Source organism: Andrographis paniculata, unplaced genomic scaffold, assembly GCF_009805555.1.
Source record: "Andrographis paniculata isolate CXL003 unplaced genomic scaffold, ASM980555v1 Contig71END, whole genome shotgun sequence".
In the NCBI taxonomy this organism is placed as follows: Eukaryota; Viridiplantae; Streptophyta; class Magnoliopsida; order Lamiales; family Acanthaceae; genus Andrographis; species Andrographis paniculata.
In genome coordinates, this window is record NW_026137608.1 from 2380225 (window position 1) to 2401541 (window position 21317).

General features: G+C 36.8%; 1 protein-coding gene across 1 annotated transcript; it reads right to left on the reverse strand.

Annotated features, from left to right (window-relative positions):
• Positions 1 to 256: 256 nt before the first annotated feature.
• Positions 257 to 715, reverse strand: LOC127264802 (uncharacterized). The gene has a single exon (XM_051294347.1). It carries the CDS (start codon positions 713 to 715, stop codon positions 257 to 259), a length of 459 nt encoding a protein of 152 aa, XP_051150304.1.
• Positions 716 to 21317: the final 20602 nt, after the last annotated feature.

Genomic DNA, 21317 nt, shown 5'->3' on the forward strand with positions numbered 1-21317 from the left:
AAAAAAAAAAAAAAAAATCCAAAATTTAATTTCAAGCAGTTCCTTTGTTATTGGACAGTCAAATTCATATTCTAGGGACTCCAGACCAAACCACATTTTACGGTCCTACGTTTACATGGCATAATAATACATCCACGTGGATAGTAGAAAATAAAAAGAAAACTTCATTTTCAAAAGTAAAAATAATATAGGAGCGTGTGTTGGAGTGAAGTAGAAGAATGTGCAATATAAATAAATATATATTTTAATTATTTATTTACTGGGCAGAGATCTCGCTTCTCTGCGAGGGACTCCGCCAGAAACCGGCGCCGTAGAATCTGTCCCACATTTCCTTCTCCAATTCGATGACCTCCTCCTCTCTGGTGTCCATTTCCCCGAGGGGGCTGCTGATGGGTCGCACGTGGAACAGGGTTTCGTCGCACGTGAACGGGAGGCGGCGGGGTTGCAGCAGCCCTTGCTTCAGCAACCTGCGGTGGCGCTTCCTCCTCAGAGCCTTCCGGCAAAGTCCCGCCGGGACCTTGTAGGCCATCAGCACCAGAAAGTTCGCCAGGCCGAAGGGGCAGCAGCACGCCACCGCTGCGCATTCCGCCGTCGTCCCGCCGGCGAACTCCGCCACTGTCAGCCTCCTCGGGGAGGATTTCTCCAGCAGCAGCTGCCGGCGGTACACGGCGGACGCCGCCGACGGCTCCCGCAACATGATCTGGTTTCTCATCATCGATCCGGTAAAAATCGATTCAAATCAAACCCTCCCTAGCTCGTTCCTTCGCGGCTGGCGCCTCGACAGACTTCCAAATTCATGCAACGTACAAATCCGATTAATTAACCCGAAATCAAAACGAAACAGAAAAAGCTTTAGAAATGGATCAAAAACGATATCATCCATCAACGTAATAATTGATTACCTGGAGAACAGTCTAAGGCAAGGCGCAGCGCGAAGGACGTGGCATGGGTATGAAGGAAACAAGGCAAGGCAAGGCAAATCAAATAAATGTTTGAAGGACTCCTTTCGTAAGCTAGGAAGTAATTAAATTAATTCTACCCAGCGAACAAATAGGGATTCAACGGCTCTCCCTCTTTCAAGCTAATTATTTCTTAATTTTCACCCCAAGTTGGAGAACAGATGTTGGATGTTGGCTGGTTGGCTATTTGGAGGGTAAGTGTTTGTCATATATACCCAAAAAAATCAAAATTGGATACAAAAAATGTCTGACATGCCGGCAGTCCAAGATAGAATATTTGAAGCCCAAATTTCCAATCCAACCAAATAATACACAAATCAATCTATAATATGTCAAATATAATAGCTAAAAAAGTAATATTAGTACCATTGAGAACTATACGAATCAATTTTGGTTTTATATAAAAATTTTCATTACCAGTCGATGTACCAGTCGAAGGCGTTGCCTTTTAGTGACCGCACAAATTGTTTGACTATGAGGTCTCCATATGTTCCAGTATTGTTGCATATCTCGACAAAGTGTGCTATATGTTGCTTTAGGTTGCTTTTTCCGTCAAATTGTTGAAACTTTGGTGGTTGATAGCCCGTTGGCATTTTGGGGGCGTCAATCCTTGCAGTGTAAGGCTTGGCGTAAGTGTGCGTTGGCCTTGAACTCCCTTTGATTTTTCTTTTGATTGCCCCTTGATGTATTTGTCACTTTTGGATATATGGATGAAGGAGTTGATGATCCTTGAAATGGATTTGGTTCTACCACCTTTTCTTTACTATTGCGTTGATCCGCAGATGTTTCCGCTTTATTTTGGGCCACCCGGGAAGATGATTGCTTTTCGATGGTATGACTAGATTCTTCAGGCTTTTCCAGCTTGAAGAGAAATTTTTCGATGAGGGCGTCTTGTTGTTGCATGTGTTGAGACATTCCTTCAACGATTTTGGTCAATGCTACAAGTTGATCTTCTATATTTGAAGCGTTGATAGTCGTGACCGGAGCAGAGCTTGATGAGGTTGAATGAATTGAAATTGGCCGATGAGTAGGTGGCATGAAAGTGTCTTTGAAGCTTTGATCTTCCTTACAGAGCAGACTTTGATCCTTGGTCTTTGGGTCCTCAATATTTGAAGCATTGGTAGTCATCACCGGAGCAGAGCTTGATGCGGTTAAATAACTTGCAGTTTGTTGAGTGGTGAACGATGTGGTAGCACTCTTGAAGTTGTCGTCTTCTTCATAGAGTGGACTTTTCTCTATAATTTTTGGAGAAGTTTCTTCGGAGAACGACAATGCTTTTTTGGTCATACTTCGTGTTGTCATTCAAGTTATTGTCGAAGCGTTTGAGGTTTTTGACGCGATGGGTGCGCAAACTCCTTTGGCAGCGACGGCGGCTTGATCAGCAACTTTCGATGCAACATTGGAAGTTTTGATCTTGAAGGAAGTCATTGGTTTTGAAAGTTCGTCGAAATAAGAGATGAAAGGTAGAGAGGTCCCACTAGGCGTTACAAAAATCTGTTGACAAAAAATTGTGTTATTTTTAATAAACACAAAAATTTGTACAAATTATATTTAATTTGAGTTTAAAGCGGGTCATATTCTCTAAATGAGTCCTTTGATTCTCCTTCCGGATCGATTTGTTTTCCAACTTAGCTTCCGATGGCTTCTTTGATCCGAAGAGACTTGGTCTTCGGTTTGACTTTGCCGGACTTTGGAGGGCTTTGGTCTCCGTGCGGACGATTTGATCGTCGGTTTTTGATTTGATGTCCTCTTTGGACGATCTGAGGCTTTGATCTTTGGTTTGATTTTGCCGTCTTTTGGAGAGCTATGGTCTCTGTGTGGGTGATTTGATCATCGGCTTTGGATTTGATATCTTCTTTAGACGATGCGAAACTTTGATCTTTGGTTTCGCTTTTGGAGGACTTTGGTCTCTGTGTGGGTGATTTGATCATCGGCTTTGTCTTTGATGTCTTCTTTAGACGATCCGAGGCTTTGATCTTTGGTTTCGCTTTGCCGCCTTTTGGAGGACTTTGGTCTCCGTGTGGGCGATTTGATCATCGGTTTTGAATTTGATGTCTTCTTTAGACGATTCGCGGCTTTGATCTTCGGTTTGGCTTTATCGCCTTTTGGAGAGCTTTGGTCTCCGTGTGGGCGATTTAATCATCGGCTTTGAATTTGATGTCTTCTTTGGACGATCCGCAGCTTTGATCTTTGGGTTTGCCTTTACTGCCTTTTGGAGAGCTTCGGTCTCCGTGTGAGCAATTCGATCATCGGCTTTGGATTTGATGTCTTCTTTGGATGATCCGCGGCTTTGGTATTTAGTTTGTCTTTTCCGCCTTTTTTAGGGCTTTGGTCTCTGTGTGGGCGATTCGATCGTCGGCTTTGGATTTGATGTCTTCTTTGAACGATCCGTGGATTTGATCTTTGGTTTGCCTTTTCCGCCTTTTGGAGGGCTTTGATCTCCATGTGGACGATTCAATCGTCAACTTTGGATTTGATGTTTTCTTTCGATGATCCGCGGCTTTGATCTTTGGTTTGCTTTTTCCGTCTTTTGGAGAGCTTCCGTCTCCATGTGGGCGATTCAATCATCGGCTTTGGATTTGATGTCTTCTTTGGACGATCCACGGCTTTGATCTTTGAGGAGGTAGATTTGGTGCTCCATAACGCTTTTGGTGTCATGTCCCTTTGAGTTTTTGATCGAAGAGGGCCCGATTGATGCTTTTGACGAAGAACGTGACAAACATTTTGGAGTTTTGGGATGAACTTGGGAGGCTCTTTATTGGCTTTGACGGATACTTCAACATCTTTGGGAGCTTTGATCCTTCATCTGGCTCGGGGATACAACGAAGAACGTTAACTCCATCGATTCGTCAACCAATATTGGATCATTTGTCCAAATCAGTGACTTTCGACGAGACGAAGAACGTTTCGAAGGACACGAAGAATAAGAAGAACAATACAAAGAGAGTCTAGAGATTTACCTCTTTGCTTGAATCCTCGATGTAACTTCGGTGTGTCAAATGAATTGGCCATGGCTCCTATTTATAGGGGAGGGGTAACCTCGGCTTCCTTTTTTAATGATGTCACATGGCACATCCTGATTGGCCAACATGAAGATTTTATAATCTTTCATTTTCCATCATACGATGTTTTTCATTCTTGACGGATTTAATTGTGCACCTTCCTTTCTCCCAAGATATTTATATCATTGTCTTTCTCGGAAGATATTAAATTATATACTTCCTTTATAGACAAGATTAATTTATTCTGCTGTCAAATTTATTATGGCTTTATTTATGCACGTAATATTTGTACGATATCTTTCATTTTAAGCAGATTTTTGCATTAATGGTTGATATTTATTGTAAAAAAATTAACATATTGTGCATAATTAAATATCATATATTTATATTATTGGAATTTTATTTTCTTTCAAAATAAATGATATTTAATTAATTTAGACATTTAATTTTTAATGGCTACAATTAGTAATGAAAAAAATAGATTTAGAGACGAAAAAATCTCGTTACAAAAATAATATTTTCTTATAATGTTTTTATAATGTAATAACCAAAGAAAAATTTTTATTATTTGAAGTTAAAAAATAAATTATTAGTTCGATAGATTATATTTTATAATTATTTTATTTGATCTGTATAGATTTTAGTGTCAATTCCGCATTCCAATATCATATTGTATCATTATTATATGATTTTTTTTCATATTTGTTTCATTATTTTTATATAATTTTTTTTTTATTTTACTATTTTGGGAAAGATATATAATCAAGGGAATTTATTTTTATACTTCTTTTTATAGTGTATAAATAATTTAATATGATATTTATTTATATTTTGCAAAATTGTATTTATTTTACAGTTATCTTTTTCTTCGAAAACTTAATAATATTTATAATTGATAATTTTTATATTATTTAAATCTCATTTTTTATTCTTATATTAGTTTTTTTATTCATGAATTTTTTTATCTTATCGCTTTTCAAAATATATTGAATTCGATAAGTATTAAAATATAATGTCTCCGTCCCGACAAAGATGCAACATTTCGCTTGGGCACAATAATTTATGTAGTATAAATTAGTTATTTAAATAATGAGTATTATTATTATTTAATTATTAAAAAAATTTACAATATATGTTTGAATATTTTAAATATTATATATATCAATAAAATATATATATACAATATGAATACTATTTTTTAGAGAATAAAATTTTATTAATAAAAATTAAAAAAATTATTTATTTATCATTATCATAAATTAGTTTTGTAAAAAATATAGAATTTTAAAGGTAAATAAAATATTTGTTAATTGGGGAGACAAATATAAATAAAGGATTTTGAGTGGGTTATATGTGTAAAATATTAAAAAATTAATTAAATTGATTTATATTTGTTAAATGTATTTAAAATTATTAAAAAATAGAAAAATATCATATTATGTATAACAGACAAAAAATGAAAAATGGTCATATATGAGGTGACGAATGAAGTATGATTTTATTGATTTATATTTAATATGTAAATTTATTGTTAACTAGTATCTATCGTGTATATGATATTCAATTAATATATATTTGAATAATTTTTAAAAAAATTAGTCAATTTTCAAAATTTTAAATGATTTTTTTTAAAATATAATATTTTTATTTATAAGTTAATGTCTAATTTTATTTTAAAAAGTAAGTTTGAATAATTATAGGTGATACTTCAGTGATTATATACTAATTATTTAAATTACATTACTGTTTGCTTATTTATTAAATTTGCAATAAAAAATTAAGATAAATAATTATCTACAAATTTTTTTTTAAAAAAAAATTAAAAGTTAGTTTTTAAAATAAAATCTCTATTTTACTTTAGTAGTTGTTCTAATTTGTATAAATAATTTAATTATGTCATATATTTTTTTATATAATAATTATATTAAAAATTGTTACATAATTATTTTACACTATATACTAACTTTATAATTAATTTTTTCAACTTATAATTTTAATTTTTGTTTAGTTTTTTATATGAATGTTAAGTTTTTCTGTATTATTGTGCGAATTGATCATATTGATATTCAAAAAATATCTGAAGTGAAACTAATTTTACAAAGATTGTATGTTTATATAAGTATAAATACATCGTAAATTTTTATTTATATTTTCTATACATTTTTTTTGTTTAATGTAGATATGATGCTAATTAAATAATAAAAGACGATACTATAAGTATGAATTTAAAATTGTCACACAAACAATTTCAACTTATATTTCGATATCAACTATTCTATTTCAAAAATCTACAAAATCAAACATATTTTACACGTATAAATAATACATATATATATTATTTGATTGTTAATTATTTTAGCATACTAATATCTTTTTTAAATATATAACAAGGAATGATATATAATTAGTATGAGAGTTTATTAACACTTTTATAGATTGTGTTTATATATGTATAGTAATAATTATATCTTCGTGGACAAAAAAAAAATGGTCACATGGTAAATTTTAATATTAATTGTTGATTAGTCTTAAAAATATTTGTATATTTCTACAAAATATTTGTCAATATAATTAATTATTTGTTTAATATTATTTCAACAATTTAGACAAATCGTGCATCGCACGAGTTTACACGCTAATTATTACTTCCTCCGTCCTATACACCCTGTAACGTTTCATTTTTTTATGTCCCAAAAACCCTGCAACATTTCCAAAATATGAAATAATTAATTATACTTAATCTCTACTCCACCTTTTATCCTTCACATCATCCAAATAAAAAAAATAAAATATATATTTCTCTCCCCATCACATCACCTAATTTCTAAATCATCCTACTTAATACTACCCACCTAAAAATCCGTACCAAAAACAAATGTTGCATCTTGTTTAAAATGGAGAAAGTATTATATAAGAGATCGGTGTGGAATCTATTGGATCATATCTTTTTTGTTATTATTAAAATAGAAACCACTCTATCATATATTGTCTTTTTTTTAAAAAAATTATTTTTGTAATAAAATATGTATTAAATTTTATTAAGTATATCTGTTGATGTAATTTTTCAACAAAAATAAAGTAAAATTCAAAGATATAGAAAATATCCTTAAACTTGATTAATTAGTGCCTGAGATTAGGAATCTCTAAACACTGTAACGTACAGAAAATAAACTGGAAAATAAAAGACTGAAATTTAAAGTGGTGATCCCCAAATCTGACTTTGCTTTGTTGAAGTTGATTGAAGATACCTTGCCAAATGATGATCCAAATCCTTAAATATTCCCTGGGAAACCGTACTGAAAACCGTCACCCGAACGGTTACAACGTCTCCTTCTCAACCGTCTTCCAACCTTTCTTATGCTGACACGTGTCCCCAGCAGACCAAAATTCCCTATATTTCACTCCTTGAGCCGACCACAGACCTTCCGCTCTTTTGGCCCGACTTCGTCCTTCGTCCGACCTACTTCTTCGCCCGACCCCACTTGGGCCGACCTCCATATCAACCGCCCCCTGTCTTTGATCAAAGGCCTCCGTGTTTGTCCGACTCCTCCTTCTATCCGACCTACAGTTTACCCGACCTGCGGATATCCCATCTCAACGACTTTCCGTCTCGAGGACCTCCCGACTTGAAAACCTTCCGACTCATCGTCTTTCCGTCTTGCGGACCTCCCGACCTGAAAACCTTCCGACTTGAGGTCTTTCCGTCTTGCGGACCTCCCGACCGGAAGACCTTCCGACTTGAGGTCTTTCCGTCTTGCGGATCTCCCGACCTGAAGACCGTCCGACTTGAGGTCTTTCATCTTGAGAGCCTCCCGACCTGAAGACCTTCCGACTTGAAGTCTTTCCGTCTTGCGGACCTCTCGACCTGAAGACCTTCCGTCCTGAATTTTTCTTAGAAATAACTAAATAAATTTATTTTCCTTGATTTCCTCACGGTGTCCTTCAGCCAGTTCAATCAACCCTATTGCCAGGCCCATTCCTCGTTTTACCTTGGGCTTTTAACCTAATTCTAAATTTCGTACGTAACAACTTGCCCGCCGCCAAGGGACTTTCAAACGCCAATAAATGTTTGGAAGTTCATAAAGCACTACCTTCTCGAGAAACTCCCTTAGCAACTACACCAGTTACTGCAACACTCCTGGTTTATTCCTTCTTCGCAATACAAGCCTGTGTGAATCACAATCCCAAAACATTCTAACTATGGCGAATCAATACATTCCTGCCCTTCCTTTCGACGGAACCCTTCCAGAAGGTCCATTTTCAGCCTCGAAAGTACTAACTCCGACGATCCGTCCATATTGCACTACTCCCGAAGATTCAAATCGGATGAGGGAAGTTTTGGAATCTCGCAACGCCTTGGCTATCAACAATCCCAACTACCAAGCAGTTCGCATCCGAGACAGCATCAAGACCCATCTCACAGACCCAAAAGATCTGTATCGTGCTTGGTATCGACGAGTAGCAGAACACTTCCAGACCCAATGGCGATCCCAAAAGATCGACCAAGCAATACTACTGTCTACCATGCCTATCAACCTGCATGAGAAGGTGTTGTTGGCCATGTCCGCCTTCTGGAATGCGGAAAATGGGACTTTCCTTTTGCCCTCGGCCCCCTTTGGCCCAACCCTTATGGACGTGGCCATGATCGCACATCTCCCAGTCGTGGGTGAAGACCCTGTCATGGGAGCCCTAGATGGGCAGGAGCCATCAGAAGACCATCCGGGATGGTCTTTACAAGGTGTGAAGGAATGGGGTTGGACAAAGTTCGCAACCGACCAGCAAGGGGCTCCAGGGACTCCTGTAACCGACCGGGAGCATACTGCCTTTATTCTGTTCTGGCTTTGTAGGTACATCATTGTTTCTCCTTCCAAAAGTGTTCTTCCTTCTCACCTCGACCTGGCCATTCATATTGCGTCAGGTCGGTTCTTCTCCCTTGGTACCCTATTTTTAGCCAATCTGTTTGAAGGACTCACCCGGGTTAGCCTTCGTTCAACAGATAACGATAATAGGAAATTAGACACTGCCGCGTCGGGTCCTTTTTGGTTTTTAGAACTTTGGTTCCGTCTTTACTTTCCCAACGCGTTTAACTTAGGATCTCCGCCCACTATGCCAACATCTGAAAAACATTTAGGATTAGTCCTCAACCGACTCTGCTCAGGACGCAATAAACTCCAATCATCCGATCCAATAATAACTGCCATTTTAACAGATACCCGCAGTAACTCCCGATTTTCTATGTATAAAAAGTATGCGGGTTATGCTCCCGACCATTTTTGGCCCTTTCCAGTACCAAACCCGCTTCCGACTCCTGAGCCTTGTCCTCATCCCACCTATCCTTTCGCCTGGGACGTCGCCCTCAAACCCAGGTCTCTTTTTAGTAGCAAGAAACTTGATAAAAAAGGGCAGAAAACTTTTTACACTTTTAACTATGAACCTCAATTCATGGCGCGTCAGTTCGGCTGTTGCCAAGGTATCCCCGGACCCGTCGCGGGTCCCCAAATAATTTTTCAAAGTCCCGACCGACGAGTCCTTCCTAATTCAATCCCTTCTTATATCTCCCAGCTTACCACGTATATAATTTCCAATTCTTATATTCCCTTCCGCTCCAACCCTGAGAGTGTAGATACTTTCAATGAATGGTGGTCGGTCGTATGGTCCCTGATATCCCCTGATGAGGGTCGGTTGCTGAACGTACTCCTCCCTCCCCAAGGACTGGTTCTAGGGGCGGCGATACATACTAGCACCCAAAAACAAACAACCGCCCCGGGAATCGGATCTGGGGGTCCCACGCGCAAAAGAAAAACTTCCCAGCTTTATAGGAAACGAACCAAACTCCTTCTTTAAAAGCACACTGTTTCTCACATTTTAAGAAACATATTCCCAGGCATATTTTAAAAATCAAAACACTGAAAGTGTGAACAAACATGGCGAATGACCGACCTCATGTTCCATCAAGCAACTGGGAGGGTGTTCTTCAACCCTTCTTTGTAGGTAATCACCCTATTGGAGGCCATGCAGAAGACTTGTTATATATACTCAAGCAACTAGACTTCAAATTCCGATTCTCCCAACGAGGTAGAAGAACTATTCATCGCGTCATCCGCCTGATGGAAAAAGTCATTGAGGGGTATGAACCTCTTCGTGACATCCTCAGCCGCATCCCTGATCTCCATCATCACATGGAAATGATTGAAAATCATGCAGCAACCATACTTCCAGACCTTGGTTGGGATAACATATTTTCCAATCAACGAAAAGTCTTTTCAAGATTGCGTACCATTGTTGATCGTGAACATCAAGCCCTAACAGACATGCAAGCACGTACCCACCAAGATCTAGATGACATGCAATGCCAATGGGAAAGGTACCGACCAGACTTGGAAGATCTTATTGAAGAAGAACCAGAGCTAATATCCACTCACTGGGATGAAAAGTCTGATTCAGAGACAGAAAATTTCTCACAACTACACGATGACTAACAGAAATGAACCTTCCAGTAGGTTCGAACCCCCATAAATGGGTTCTGAATAATATGTGGTTTCAGGCAGTTTTGTTATCTGAAAAGGCAGGATAATACCTCTTCAGATATTTAGCATTAATACAATCATGTACTCTTCTACCTTCATGATTTACAATAATGAACGCGCCATTTCCAATATCTTTTTGAACAATGTATGGTCCTTCCCAATTCGGTGACCACTTTCCCAATTGATCAGTTTTCTTATATGTAGGAAGAATGGTCTTCCAGACTAGGTCTCCTTTTTGGAATGTCCTGTGAAGAACTTTCTTTCCGTAACTCCTTGCTCTGATTTCACTCTGTTTCACACTTCGATCTATTGCATGGAGACGGTTAACATCCAAATCTTCTAACTGCTGCAACATAAGTTGTTGGTATTCCTTTGTAAGATCACTATCAGTAAATTCCGTTCGGCCGGATGATACTCGAATTTCGGCTGGTAAAACAGCATCTTGGCCAAACGTAAGTTGGTAAGGTGAGAACCCTGTGGCCGTATTTCTGGTATTTCTATGTGCCCATAAAGCCTGAGACAATAACAAATGCCACTTTCTTGGGTTCCCTTCAATCATCTTCTTTATAATCCCAATGATAATCTTATTTGCTGCTTCCGCCTGTCCATTGGCTTGGGGATAATAAGGTGAAGAATGATGTAACCGAACACCGAATTCTGCCAAGAAATTAGAGAACCTTTCCCCTGTAAAGACCAAGCCTTGGTCGGTTGTTATAGACTGAGGAATACCATATCTGTAAATAATTTGGTGCAAAACGAAGTCTATCACTTCTTTCTGATCCACATTTTTCAAAGCAACCGCTTCCACCCATTTGGTAAAGTAATCAGTCGCGACCAATATGAAACAGTGATGTTTCGATGAAGCAGGATGTATCTTACCAATAATATCCATAGCCCACGATTTAAAAGGCCATGGTTTTGCCAAGAATTGTAATTCGGTTACTGGCAAATGATTTAAGTTTCCATGTCTCTGACATTCCTGGCAGCCTTTTGCAAATTGTATGCAATCCTCAAAAATCTTAGGCCAGAAAAAACCCAAGCGATGAATGGCCCATCTCATATTGAGACCTGCCCGATGAGCTCCACATATCCCACCATGTACTTCTGTCATCACTTCTAGAGCTTCTTTAGATCCCAAGCATTTCAAAAGTAAACCTTCAAATGATCTCTTGTACAAAATTCCATTTATCAATTGAAAACGTAAAGCCTTCAATCGTATCGCAATTGAAACACTCGCACCAGGATTCTGTAAATACAGGATAAGCTCCGTTCTCCAATCGGACACTGTTTCGCCATCGGACTTCTGTCCGATAAAAACTTCGCAATCGGGCTCCTGACCGACCGTCTCCTGCCCGACAGGCTCGCAGTCGGGCTCCTGTCCGACACTCTCCTGCCCGATCATAGCTTCACAATCGGGCTCCTGACCGACAGCCTCTTGCTCGACCGTAACTTCACAGTCGGGCTCCTGTCCAATATCCTCTTGCCCGTTCGTAACTTCGCAGTCGGGCTCCTGTCCAATATCCTCTTGCCCGACCGTAACCTCGCAGTCGGACTCCTGACCGATATCCTCTTGCCCGACCGTAACTTCGCAGATCGGGTCTGTCTTTCCTTCTATGCCCGACTTGACCTCCGACCACATATCCTCCAGAATTCCTTTACATGCCCTTTGAGCCAATTCATCAGCACGTTGGTTTTCTTCCCTCGGAATGAACTCAATTATTACTTCTGAGATTTTTGTCAGTAACCGACTCACAATGTCCCTATATCTGCGAAGATGAGGGTAATTGCACACATATTGATTGTTTACCTGGTTGACTACTAATTGAGAATCCCCCCTTATGATTACAGACTGGACCTTCCTGGCAATTAAAGCCTCCAAACCCAAAATTAAAGCTTCATATTCTGCCGAATTATGGGTCATGGATTCCAATCGTAGTTGTAAGTTGATCTTTTGACCATCAGGTCCTTGCAAAAAGACCCCTGCCCCCGATTTGTTTCCAGAGGTAGAACCATCAAAGAACATCAACCATGTTCTGGTACTTATATAAGGCACACATCCGACCTGTAGATTATCCAGATATGATGCACAACTAAATGGTCGGACACTATCACAAAGAGAATACCCGACTTGTGAGAATTCTGCCAAGAAGTCGGCTACTGCTTGTCCCTTAATTGCCCTCAGTGGGGAATGGTGAAGATCGAAAGGAGCCAATTTGATGGCCCATTTCATGAGTCTGCCCTTCATAGTAGGTCTCTGTAAAATCAATTTGATGAGATCCACCTTTGATATGACCTCAACTCTTCTGGGCAGCAAATAATGCTCGAGTTTAGTGCAAGCGAAGACCAATGAATAACACATTTTTTCTGGGATAGTGTAATTCAGTTCTGGTCCTGTAAGGGTTTTACTGAGATAGTAAATTGCCCTTTCCTTCCCGTCATCACCATCCTGCGCCAATAAACAACTAACCACTTCATATGTATTTGCCAAATAAAGTTTGAGTGGCCGACCTTGTTTGGGAGGCATCAAGACTGGAGGGTGAACCAACGCCTGCTTGATAGCATCTAAAGCCGTTTGTTGGTCGGGACCCCATTCAAAGGCAATTTTTCCAGCTTTCAACAATTTAGTAATGGGTCTGACCTTGCCAGCAGCATTAGAAATGAAACGCCTCAAATAATTCACCTTACCCAACAGACTTTGGATTTCTGCAACCGTCTTGGGTGGCCGACTATCAAGAATGGCTTTAGCCTTGTTGGCATCAATTTCAATTCCTCTCTCATGAACTAAGAATCCTAGAAAGCTCCCGGCTGATATTCCAAAAGCACATTTGGTTGGATTCATCTTCAACTTGTACTTCTTCATTCTTTCAAATGCCTCTTCAAGATCTCTCAAATGTTCGTCAAAACTGGCAGATTTAACTATAACATCATCAATATACACTTCCATAGATCTGCCAATTAAATCATGAAAGATTGAATTCATGGCTCTTTGGTAAGTTGCCCCTGCATTCTTTAACCCGAATGGCATGACTGTCCATTCATAAATACCCAAAGCCCCTGGGCATCTGAATGCTGTCTTAGGAATGTCTTCTTCTGCCAAGAATATTTGGTTATAACCTGCATAGCCATCCATCAGACTAAGGATTTTATGCCCTGCTGCTGCATCTATCAGCATGTCGGCCATAGGCATCACGTATTCGTCCTTAGGGGTAGCTAGATTCAAATCCCTGAAGTCGATGCATATCCTTATCTTACCATTTTTCTTGACCACTGGCACAATATTAGCCAGCCACTCCGCATAACGGCAAGGTTGAATGAAACCCACTTTGAGAAGTTTTTGGATTTCTTCCTTGATTTGAGGCATCAGATCTGGACTCATTCGCCTTGGAGGTTGTTTGTAAGGTTTACAACCTTCTTTGATGGGCAATCGATGCTCTATTAGACTTCTTGTCAAACCAGGCATCTCTGAATAATCCCACGCTAAACAATCAATGTTGTTTCTAATAACTTCAAGCATCATTGTTTGTTGCTCTTTAGACAAATAACCACTTAACCTGATCACTTTTGGAACCAATTCGGTTCCTAAATTAAACTCCAATAACGGGTCTTGTGATGAAGCTGTTGGTTCTGTTTTTTCTAATAAGTCGGGCCAACGAAATTGTTCATCTTCTTGGAGGTGAACATCCAGAATCTCTTTATTATTTTCTACTTTATGTAATAACTGTTTTAAATAGAACTTATTAATAAGAGAACTACATACTTCTAAAGTTGTATCTTCCATAACAAACAACTTATACAGAAATGGGTGTGGCTTTATCATGAGCCATACAATAAAGGTGTTCTTTTAATAGAACATCGAGTTCTGGCCAGTGACTTTATAACCCTTGTTTGGGTATTCCCTGGCCATATACAACTGAGACATCGGAGCCAAATGACTAGAATAAAACACTGACTCTTCCACTTGTTCTGTTACGTCGAATGGGTTGTCATTCGCTTCCATTTTAAAGACCTGATTTCCTTCCCAGAACATTAACTGTTGGTGCAAGGTTGATGGCACACATTGAGAGGCATGAATCCAATCTCGTCCCAGCAAAAGAGAATATGTAGTATCTGCGTCCACAATAAAGAAAACAGTGGAAATTTTCTTTGGTCCGACCTCAATTGTGGCAACCATCATACCTTCAGGCTTGGTCGGCTGCCCTGTAAAACTTGTCATTTCGAATTCCACAGGGGACAGATCATGAATTCCTTTCCCTAGCTTCTTGAGAGTCTTCAATGGCATAACATTAAAGACTGCTCCATTATCCACGAAAACCTTTGTGATTGGTTTCCCACAAATGTGAGCATTAACATACAGGGGTTTCAAATGGGAGTTCGCACCCTCTGGAATAGGAGGAAACACAATTGAAGGTGCTTCCGACTGAGGCTCAGAATCTGTAATCTTTGCCCACTCTGTTTCCTCTAATTCGCCATCTGCCAAGAATGCCCATAAAGGTTCGTCCATAGTATCATCTACCAGACTCGCCCACGTCGGTTCATCACTCATCTGGTTAACCTCTGTCATTCGACAAGGGATTCGTGGTCCCAGACGAGATTTAACAGATCTTGAATTTTCCTCTGTAGGCACCACTTCTTCCTTCGTCTCATTTCGAGATTGAACCGTCAAGGATTCAATACGAAATTCTTCCAGAGATGGATTGATGTTGATCCGTTCACAATGTTGGCATCTAAAACCTTTAATTATTTCATCTGCCATTCCTTTACCTTTCCCCTGTCCCGACGAACTTCTTTTGGTATAGTCGGAAGCTCCTAATCCGTCCTTCGGTTGCTTTCCTGACCAGACCCGACTGGACCGACTTATTGGAGACTGAATGGCCGCTCCCTGCTCGTCGGTCGTTTGTTCTGTAAAGACTCTAATGGACTGATCTCCTGTCAAGTGGTCGGCCGCATTTTGTTCGTCGGTTCTTTGTTGCACTGCAGGAACTCGTTTCCCATACTTTGCAGCATACCTGCGTTTGGCATTGCGAATCTGTGTACGATTCATACCTGGGAAACGAGGATCTATATCAACGGGTAAAGGCTTTTTATTTCGAGCCCAATCGTTCCCGACTGAACCCGTTTTTCTGGTCGGGTGGTCTCTCACTAAAACCTTTTCCTTCACTTCCACATTAAAAGAACCGTCTGGACGGTCCCATTTTTCAGCGACTGGCCTTTCAACAACCTTGAGTCGTTCTTCCGGTCGGCTGCTATTTGGCTGATTCCCTTTCTTTTTTCCGGGACTTGCCTGAGTTTGCTCCCCTGTTTGTCCACTATTGACCGAACTTTTCCTTGTTTCCGAACTTGGTTGGATGTCAACCATCGCAGTTGTTACTTTCGGAAATGGTTGCTGGTCTACACCTAAAGTGATGTATTTGAGCCGACCTGTCTTGATGGCTTTTTGAATTTCCTTCCTAAAATGAGTACACTGACTTGTAGTGTGTGTGAAAGAATTATGCCACTTACAATATGGTCTCCCTTTGATTTCTTCTTTAGTGGCAAGTCTTTGGCCCTTTGGAATACGGATCTGCCCATCAGTCAGTAGGATATCAAAGATTTCATCAGCTTTCGAACTATCAAAGGTCGGTTGCTCCTTTCCTTCAGATCCTGGTACTGGCTTCAATTTAGGACATACATACGGTTTGCCAGAAAGGATTTCGGCTGCCATCTCTTCTGACTGATTAAAATCAAAGTCGCATGTTTCTGTTCCCATACTCGCCATATGTTGGCCTCTATTACGCCTGTTATGCTGATCTTCCTCTCTGAACAAAGACTCTAGACGTCCTGCCTTGGATGCAAGATTTGCCAAATCCTCAACATCCAGGGCAGTGAGTGCCTTTCTTAAACGATTATGCATATTCCGGACCACTAAATTGGTCATCTCTTTCTCACTGATTACCGTAGGACATCGTCCCTTCATCAATCGCACCCTTTCTATAAACTGTGAAGCAGTTTCTTCTGGATACTGTCTCAATTCAAGTAAATCAGTTAAAGAAACAACTGGTAAAGGATTAAAGAATCTAGCGTGAAATGCCATCTCCAATCCTTCCCATGTCTGAATTTGTCCAGGAGGTAGACTTACAAACCATGAAAACGCCGTTCTGGTAAGAGACAAACCAAACAGCTGTAACTTATAAAAAGGGTTATTGCCAACCTCTCCTAATTGTGCTGTGAACCGACCAACATGTTCTATGGTGGAAGATCCGTCCTCCCCTGAGAATGCATGAAAGTCGGGTGGTCGAAAATTCCTTGGGAGAGGGTGTTCATGAATGATCCTTTCTGGGAAAGGTCTTTGATATGCAGGGCGGTTAGCCATCTGAGGAGTTAATCCATACTGATCCCTTAATATATGTGCAATCTCATCAGGATCTACATGAAAGCGTTGATGATCAGGAACCTGGAACGGATCCTGCACAGGAATATGAATCGGATCATGTATATATCCTTCAGGCCTGTCCTCCCTTGTACTGTTCGGCTGCGAACTGGTAACCCTTGGTCCCAGTGGAACATTGTTGGGAAAAGTCAAAGGAGTTTTTCCCCGATCCATTCGGTTGGGATTTGTGGCACTTGGGAATGTACTATCCACGAATGATGGCCCTGCGAAATTTGCCTGTGGTCTGGACGGTGACACTCCTGGTGGCGTTTGAGTGGGTTGAAGACTAACCCTTGACAATGCTTGATCTATCATGTTCTGCAACTGACTCTGTTGCTCACGCAACATGTTCGTTTGTTGCTCACGCAACATATTCTGCATAACCAAGGTATGCTGGTTGTTCATTTGTTGAACATAAGACCACCAATCAGTTGGTGGTTGTGGGATTTCCCCGGCATTTGGCACAATGGGTGGTGGAACGGATTCTCCCACCGGTGTCGAAGATGCTTGCGGTTGTGACCCTGCCATATGGACCCTTCCGATGATTCGGCCGGATCTAAGACGTATGAAATTATCGCCGGAATTGGAATGAGCAATTTTGTCTTGCTCCCACTGTGGTCGCCAATTTGTTGATGTAATTTTTCAACAAAAATAAAGTAAAATTCAAAGATATAGAAAATATCCTTAAACTTGATTAATTAGTGCCTGAGATTAGGAATCTCTAAACACTGTAACGTACAGAAAATAAACTGGAAAATAAAAGACTGAAATTTAAAGTGGTGATCCCCAAATCTGACTTTGCTTTGTTGAAGTTGATTGAAGATACCTTGCCAAATGATGATCCAAATCCTTAAATATTCCCTGGGAAACCGTACTGAAAACCGTCACCCGAACGGTTACAACGTCTCCTTCTCAACCGTCTTCCAACCTTTCTTATGCTGACACGTGTCCCCAGCAGACCAAAATTCCCTATATTTCACTCCTTGAGCCGACCACAGACCTTCCGCTCTTTTGGCCCGACTTCGTCCTTCGTCCGACCTACTTCTTCGCCCGACCCCACTTGGGCCGACCTCCATATCAACCGCCCCCTGTCTTTGATCAAAGGCCTCCGTGTTTGTCCGACTCCTCCTTCTATCCGACCTACAGTTTACCCGACCTGCGGATATCCCATCTCAACGACTTTCCGTCTCGAGGACCTCCCGACTTGAAAACCTTCCGACTCATCGTCTTTCCGTCTTGCGGACCTCCCGACCTGAAAACCTTCCGACTTGAGGTCTTTCCGTCTTGCGGACCTCCCGACCGGAAGACCTTCCGACTTGAGGTCTTTCCGTCTTGCGGATCTCCCGACCTGAAGACCGTCCGACTTGAGGTCTTTCATCTTGAGAGCCTCCCGACCTGAAGACCTTCCGACTTGAAGTCTTTCCGTCTTGCGGACCTCTCGACCTGAAGACCTTCCGTCCTGAATTTTTCTTAGAAATAACTAAATAAATTTATTTTCCTTGATTTCCTCACGGTGTCCTTCAGCCAGTTCAATCAACCCTATTGCCAGGCCCATTCCTCGTTTTACCTTGGGCTTTTAACCTAATTCTAAATTTCGTACGTAACAATATCGTAATTAAGAAAATTATAGTTAACACATCTTTATAGATAATAAGAAAATTTATATAATTTCACAATTAAAGTAAATAATATAATTTTGTTTCCATTTATATCCTTATTTAAGAGTAATACAAATTTAATAAATTTGGAATGTAATTTTCATCATTTTTATAATTAATGCTAATTAGATTAATAATAAATAAATTAAAAATAAATCATTATATTTTCTAATCCTAATATATATATCTATAAAAATCAGTAAGTCTTATAGTTTTATAATATTTTTTTTCTCATAAATAATTTTAAAATTAATTTAATAATTTTTTAGTTTTTATTTATATCCGTTAATTAATAATGAAATTTTACTAAATTTTCAATGTAATTATTTAATATTATATATATTTAATTATTATAACTTGAAATATATTTTAATTATATATATATGAAAAATAAAACTAATATCAATTTATTTGTACTTTTTATTTTTTATTTTTAGTAAAAATAAATTTATATTAAATATTTTTAATATATATACTATTATAATATACTTAAAAAATTATAATTAAAAATTATATATATAATACTTCTTTCATTTCAAAATTAAATCATTTATTTTATTTTATAGTTATTTTAAGTGTATTATATTTTAATTTTTTTATCTTTATAAAAAAAAATCTAACTCATATCATTTTGTTTTCTCATTATTGATTTTTTAATAAAATAAATTTATAATATTAAATTAAATATTCATGATTAATATACCATAATAATATACTTAATAAAATTATTACTATTATTATACACCGTTTCAATTTTTTCTTAATTTTTAATTTTTTAATATTTTAAAATTTGATTTCATATTTGTAATTTTCATTTAAATACACCTTTATTGACAATTATTTAGGTTCCATTCTTCTACCATTTTCCAGAAGTCGATGACTCCGCCCGTCACACTCTGGGAGCTGGCCATGCCCGAAATAATTAATGATATTAAAAATAAATTACTATTATTTCTAAAATTTTGGAAATTTTTAATAATTTTAAAACTAATTTAATATTTTTTAATTATAATTCAAATATATAATTAATATTAATTATATTTATAATTAATAATTTTTAAAATTTTATATTTTTAATAATTTTATAACTAATTTTTATTAAAAAACTAACTCATTTTTAAACATTATAATTCATTATAATTATATTCGTAATAAACACATATTTTTTCTCATTTTTTTAATAAAAAATTTATTCTAAATATTTATAATTAATTCATTACAAATTAATTATTATTAAATAATATATTATTATTATTATTATTATTATTATTATACTTCTATATTTAATATCTAATATATTACAATTAAATAATAAAATTTTATTAAATATAAATGAACATTATGAATAAACTTGATTTTGACTTTTATGATTGGAAGTTACCAAATATTAAAAACGATTACGATCAAATAATGTCGGGATTAATTACAAATTTGATGATAACTTCTATTTGAATCCCTATAAAAGACCATTTCTTCACCCCATTTCAATGACACAATATTCTCTTATCCTCTTAATGTTCCTCAATTTTTTCGATAGTATTTTTTTGGCGACTTTCCGATTAATATTTCTGTAACGTTTACTTTCCTTAGTTACCCAATATAGTTTTTTTTTTCCTCACATTTTAATCTTCAGAATTCTAAAATATTGAGGTGTCACCTAATCCGAAGATGATGCGTCGTTTTAATTTATAATTTACTTATACTATTTTATTTTGTTTTTATTTTGTACAGTATATAAATAATTTTATATATTTTTGCATTTATAGATATTTTTGTGTTATTTATATTTAGGTAATTCATATATTGATTTATATTTAATAATAAAATTAAAATTTTATTTATTTTTATTTATAATATTAATTATATTTAATAATGGTCGGTTACCGATTATTTTGCCTCAGGTATTAATTTTCCCGACGCGCAAGATTATTTCCTCACCTTATTTCAAACACACTTCAATCTTATTTCTTCTCTATTTCTCTTATTTTTCAGGAATATTTTTCCGGTAAGTTTTGGTTAATCTTTTAGCAACGTTTCTATCTTCCTTACCCACCCAGTTTTTTTCTCCTTCATTTTACTTATAATATTTTATTTTGTTATTATTTTGTACTTTGCATAAATACTTTAATATAACCTTTTTATTGTATATTACAGATATTTTTCTGTTATTTTTTTCCAAATAATTTCTATATTAATTTATATTTAATAATAACATTAAAATAAAATTAATTTATTTTTATTTATAATATATGTATTATGTTATTCATATTTTTATATTTAAATTAAATTTTTGATTTATTTTAATAAAAATATAAATATTGATGATTTAATGGAATTTTTATAATTTTATTAAAAATATTTGTATTTATTTTAAGTTTTCAATAAATCTATACTATTTTATTTTTTTCTTTATTTTGATATTTTTATTACAATAAATTTATATTAATATTCATAATTAATATACCATAATTAACATACTTAATAAAACTATAATTAACACAATTAATAAATGATTTTTATATATAAAAGTTGATAAAATTATTAAGAATATGATAGTATAATGTATATATACAAAACTTATTATTCATTTTAAAATTAAATAATTCATTTAAATTAAAAATTTTAAAATAAATTCTCTATTATACATATATATTAATTACAAAACTAATGATTATATAAATTCTAATTTTTAACTTTTATGAAAAAAATTATAGATGTATTCTTTTAATAAAAATTTAACGGAAACATAAAAAAAATATATAAAA